The sequence below is a fragment of the Amblyomma mixtum genome, chromosome 4 (genome assembly GCF_055824585.1).
Source record: "Amblyomma mixtum isolate Tamu chromosome 4, ASM5582458v1, whole genome shotgun sequence".
Taxonomy (NCBI): domain Eukaryota; kingdom Metazoa; phylum Arthropoda; class Arachnida; order Ixodida; family Ixodidae; genus Amblyomma; species Amblyomma mixtum.
The window spans coordinates 75,182,503-75,188,433 of record NC_143015.1 but is presented as its reverse complement, the minus strand read 5'-3'; the positions used below and the strand labels follow the sequence as shown (position 1 = coordinate 75,188,433).

Sequence of the window (5,931 nt, the reverse complement as noted above, 5' to 3'; positions counted from 1 at the left end):
AGGCGCACCGCAGTTTACTTGCTAAATCGGCCGTGCATGGCCGCATCCGTGTTTAGTTTTTTTTTTTTTTTTTTCCTTTTCTAACCCATAAGAGGCCCGTTTTTAGTGGTAGCAGCGTCTGGTCGTCGGAATGCGGTTATCTGTATACATGTACAGAAAATTTAAAATTGGTTTTTGGGGAAAGGAAATGGTTCGGTTTGGTTTGTGGGGTTTAACGTCCCAAAGCGACTCAGGCTATGAGAGACGCCGTAGTGAAGGGCTCCGAAAATTTCGGCCACCTGGGGTTCTTTAACGTGCAATGACATCGCACTGTACACGGGCCTCTAGAATTTCGCCTCCATCGAAATTCGACCGCCGCGGCCGGGATTCATAGCACAGTACACGGGCCTCTAGAATTTCGCCTCACATTTCTCGGTGGACGCCCGAACCACGCCATAACGGAAGGGAGGTAAATGGGAATGAAAGAAGAAAGGGAGAATGAGGTGCCGTAGTGGAGGGCTCCGGACTCCCCGGTGTTGCCCTCCCGTGTGCTTTTCTTTTGCCTTTACTATGTACAGGTGAATAGCAACCTTTGCCTCCCGATTCTTGGCCGATCCCCCAGTGTGGGTATGTGACATTCTTTCAAAGGCTACAACAACAACAACAACGGACTATATTTCGACCATGCACCTGGGAATCTTTAACGTGCACTGACATCGCACAGCACACGGGCGCCTTTCCGCTTCCCCTCCGTCGAAACGCGGCCGCCCCAGTCGGGTTCGAACCAGGGAACTCCGCGGTTCAGTAGCCGATAGCCCTAACCACTGAGCCACCGCGGCGTGAATATCCATACAGGGCAGTCGTATGCGCGCAGATTTTCGTCGAGACGATCAGATCAGCAAAGTTTGACAGCCTGCGCCATCTCGGGTATTGCGAGGCATACCCCCGCTCCGAGCAGGCACATTGTTTGCCTATAGTTCACCAGATGGCGCATCCTTTCCCGCTTGCAACACAGGACCGCGTAATAGAAATAAGCTAGAGAGAAAATTTTCCTAAACGGACATCCACAGGGAGAGGCCATGCTCCAAGAAGTAAGGAAACATATGGTAAAAGCATTGTACACCCCTGCTGAAAAAAAGTTCTATGATGCAATAACCTCATAGAGACTTCATCATAGAATACCATGCAATTTGTATGATATATCATTCCATTTGTATCATATTCTATGACATCTCTATGATGACTGTGTGATTTTACAGAAATGTAAGACACTTGTATGATAATTTTCTATGATTTGTGTGATAAGTCTATGATATTTGTATGACAAACTGTATGAGTTTATTGCATCATACAAATTTTTTCAGAACGAACAGTCATCATAAATAAGCAAATTCCGGGCAGCTAGCGCCAGAGTAAAATGAATTTAATATACAAAGGGAAACGAGATAGGATGCACATAAAATCCTTCCGATCGATTACAATAACATCTGTTATATAAAGGCTGGCAATGCAGGCGGTGAAATTTAAAATGCAGTTATGGATAGAAAGCGAGCATGGCAATGAGAACTCAAAACCGTTAGCTCCAGTCGCCATACTGTTGCCTTTCTAGCAGGGACAACTCTCGAAAGTCATTGTTCGAAAGTCGAACAAACAGACCGTCGAAAACGGACGGACGGACAGACAGACAGACGAACAGACAGGAAGGCAGGCAGACAGACAGACTGACGGACAGACAGGAAGGCAGGCAGACAGACAGACAGACGGACGGACGGACAGACAGACAGACAGACAGACAGACAGACAGACAGACGGGCAGGCAATTACCCCGTTTTCCCAGTAGCTCATATCGCCACTTTACCGTTTCTTTCAGCCTACTTTAAAAAGGTCTTGCACATGTTCATAATTAACCCTGATTTCCCAGTACCCGATATAGGTATATCACCGCTTTGTCGTTTCTTTCATCTTAGATTAAACAGGTCTTGCACATGGTCAGGAGAAAAAAAAAATACCCGGGTTGATAAATTGGTTTTCGAGGAAAGGAAATGGCGCAGTATCTGCCTCACATATCTCGGCGGACACCTGAACCGCACCGCAAGGGAAGGGAGGAAGTGAAAGAAGAAAGAGAGAAACAGATGCCGTAGTGGAGACCTCCGGTCACGCTATAGCTTTGGGTCATATACTCATAGGGGAATAGCGGGATGCTACTGCGCATGCGCACAACGCTAACGCCCCTTCGGTGTTTGGGCGAGCGGGCGACGCTAACGCTAAATCGGCGAAATAACGTGTGCCCCAAAGCCGCTTTACGTTGGGTCAACATGGCGGCGCCCATCGGAGCGGGCCCTCTTGCTTCATCACCGATTCGTCGTTGCCGCTACTCTGTGGCTCACGCTCACGGCAAACTAAAGGCGCACGAGGATTTCGCTTTGGCTGAAGTTGTCTCAGCAACAAAATTTTAACGATAAAACGCACCAAATTTTCAGATTTCTTCCGTGTTTACAGAGCTGCGAGGCTTAGCGAGTACGCGTCGACTTACGTCAGAAAGCTCGGGAGGTTCGAACTACTCATGCAACTACTGATCTTCAAAAACAGGTTTGCAATTTTGATCTTCCTGTGTGGATAGACTTGGCTCCGGTTGAACATGTCCGCAGTATAAAAAATATTTGCATCATTGTTTGCATTTCCTAAGTAGAAATTGGTAACTGCAACAGTTTGGATGCCGTTTTATTTACACAATGAAAAAATACAGCATATATATTAACTTATTTGTTCGGAAAGCTTCTCTTTCCCGCCGTCATGGCGCTGCCTTCAAGCAACGCAAAGCGACCATCCGCGACCCTATTCCATAGACTGAAAACGTGAACCCGTTCCCCTAACGCTAAGCGCATGCGGATAGGGTCACCCTATTCGCCCCTACCTTATCTAAAGCTCTCTAAAGATCCCCAGGGGGTGGAAATTATTCCGGAGACCTCCACTACGGCACCTCTTTCTCTCTTTCTTCTTTCACTCCCATCTTCCTCCCTTCTCTTATGGCGGTGGTGAAAACATTTATTAAATCATAGGGAGAGGTGTTGGGGGTCGTGACCTGAAGGGTCACGCCCTTACAACCACTAGGTGGGATGCCTAGACAGGTACCCCATTGGCGTTTGCCGCAGCCCGGGCGCGCTGCGTTAAGGCCCTTTGGGCCTCGAGGGTGCAGCAACCGGACAGGGTCGCCTCCCAGTCCTCTCGGGTGGGGTTTGGGATAGGGGGTAGGGATGGGTTCTGCTGGCAGGCCCACACCATGTGGTAAGTGTCAGACACCTCCCCACAGTGTGAGCACCGCCCGTCGAATTGAGGATCAAAATGTTGCAGAGTTGCCGGGCACAACATCGTGTTGGTGAGCAGGCGCAGGAGTACCCGCTCGTTGACCTTCCCCAGCCCTTTGCACGGGGTGGGAAGAGTTTGGTGCGTGGATTTGTAATACTCGCATATTTCTTTAAAAGTATAAATCGGATTGAAATCAGTGTCCTGGTCGGCGTCGGGTCCCGTGGGAAATGCCCGGAGAGAGAGCGCGCGGGCGGCGGCGTCGGCTGCCTCATTTCCGTGGACGCCTTGGTGACCTGGAGCCCAAACGAGAGATCGGTGCGCGGGATCCGAGTCTCGGCTACAATTTTGGTAAATGCGATAAGCTAGGGGAGTAACCCACCCTTGCGTGACGTTACGACAAGCCCCTCGCGAGTCGGTGATTATGTATTTGGAGGAGGTGTGAGAGGCTGCCAAAGCGATGGCAACCTCTTCTGCGTGAATTGCTGACTGGGCCTTGAAAGTAAGGGCGTCTACTGTTTTACCCTCGTGGACAACCGCGGCCGTGTACCATCCCCTGGGGTCCGGGCCGGACGCGTCCACGTAGAAGACTCCTGGTTTGCTCCGAAAATGGCGGTCCAAGGCTTCCGCCCGCGCCAGGCGCCTGCCATTATGATCCTCTTTGGACATATTGGTGGGGAGAGGCCGCACGTGGAGGGCGCGTCTCCAGTGTACGGGAAGGCGGCATCTCTCCTCTGTGAATTGAGTGTGCTGGATGTGAAGTCGGGCTAAAAGGCGGCGACCCGACCCTGTCTTTGTGAGACGAGTGTATTGGTTGTTGAGGTGGGCCTCCCGAAGCTCCCTAAAAGTGTTAACCATCCCCAGTGCCAAAAGGCGGCTGGTAGAGGTAGAGACCGGGAGGTCCAGCGCTCGTTTCATGATTTTGCGGAGGATGACCTCGAGGGCATCCTCCTCCTGTTTCCGCAGGTGGAGATAGGGAGTCGAATGCAAGATTCGACTGGTCACGAATGCGTTCGCCAGCCGCAAGGCGTCTTTGCATCGTAACCCACCGCGCTTGTTGGAAACCCGGCGGACCATGCGGCCCACCTGGTCCCCCACCTGCCGGAGCTTGGCGAGTGTTGTGTCGCAGCGTCGCTGGTTGTGTATGAAAAGTCCGAGGACTCTGATTTCCTTGGATTCGCGAATGGGACCGCTTTGCAATGAGAGATTGATTTGGGTCGAGCATGTGCGCGAGGGACGCAAATGCACGAATTCCGATTTCTGCGGGGAGCATTGCAGACCACAGTCTCGAGCATAGCGGTCCACTATGCTGGCGGCCGTTTGCAGGCTGGTCTCCATATCCCCCAGGCGCCCTTGCGTAGCCCAGATGGTGATGTCGTCGGCGTACAGCGCGTGCTGGACCCCTTCGACCGCACCCAGTAGGGCGGGTAGGCGCATCATGGCAATGTTGAATAGCAGAGGGGACAGCACCGCGCCTTGTGGAGTCCCCCTCGTGCCGAGCAGGAAAGGTCCGTGCTCTTCGTCCTGTATTCTGATGTAGGATAGTCTGTCCGTGAGAAATTGTTTAACGTAATTGAAGGTATTGGTGCCGCAGTGAGTTTGACTCAAATGTGTGAGTATGATCTCGTGAGTTACGTTATCGAACGCTCCTTTCAGGTCGAGCGCAAGGACTATTTTGTCGTTTTGGGGGTGTGTAATGGGGTTCAAGATTTCGCGGTCGAGTTGGAGCAGGACATCCTGTGCGGATCTATGTGGGCGAAATCCGAACATTGTGTCCGCGAAGGTGTTGTGCTGTTCGAGGTACTCGGACAGCCGATCCCGCACCATCGTCTCCATCAATTTGCCCACACACGAGGTGAGAGAGATGGGGCGGAGGTTGTCCGTGTCGATCGGTTTTCCGGCCTTCGGAATGAAGGTGACAAGGGCCGTTTTCCAGTCAATGGGGAGCGGGGTATCCCCCGTCCATATCGCATTGATGTATTCTAGAAGGCACTGGTATGCTGAATCAGGAAGGTTCGCCAAAAGTTTGACGGTGACCTTGTCCCGGCCCGGCGTGGTGCCCCTCTTCATTTTGGCCAGACCCGCCCGCAGATCGTGAAGCTGGAAAGGCTTATCCAACTCCGAGTTTTCTCTGCCAGCGTAGGAGTAGGCCGATCTGCGGGCGTCCTGAGTTGTGCACAGGTAGCGATCCCGGAGCGCCTGTGCCAACTGCGTTGTATTTCCTTGGAATGAGTGCATGGCTTTGTGTAGTTGCTTCTGCGTTTCTGTATGGGTATGTGTTGGGTTGATGAGGGCTCGGAAGAGCCGCCACGTGTTGCGGCTCGACATCTGCCTCGCCGCCGTGTTGCAGCGGTCTACCCAGTTTGAGTCAGCGAGTTGGGCCGCGTACTCTGCTGCCTGCCGGGTGAGGTCCGCAATGCGCGCTTTGAGCTTCTTGTTGTGTTTCTGGCGCTTCCAGCGGCGCGTGAGGCCGCGGCGCGCTTCCGAGAGGTGGAGGAGGTGGTTGTCCGCGTCCGTGACCACCTCGGTGAGCTGTATCTGCTTCTCGTGGGAGCGAAGGTGCGATATGACTGACCGGGACCAGTTTGCGTATCCCTGCTCTGTGATGTTCGTGTTGGTGTCGGACGGGAAATTTTGGCGAAAGGTGGT

At 52.4% G+C, this 5,931-nt stretch overlaps 1 protein-coding gene across 1 annotated transcript in view; it reads right to left on the bottom strand.

The window, feature by feature from the left end:
* Positions 1 to 3,022: 3,022 nt before the first annotated feature.
* LOC149347059 (uncharacterized) overlaps positions 3,023 to 5,931 on the bottom strand; it is a 3,653-nt gene continuing 744 nt past the window's right edge. The window contains exon 1 of the mRNA XM_089541478.1: positions 3,023 to 5,931. This exon is cut by the window's right edge and continues 744 nt beyond it. Coding sequence (XP_089397604.1) covers positions 3,100 to 5,931 — 2,832 coding nt within the window. The 3' untranslated portion in view covers positions 3,023 to 3,099.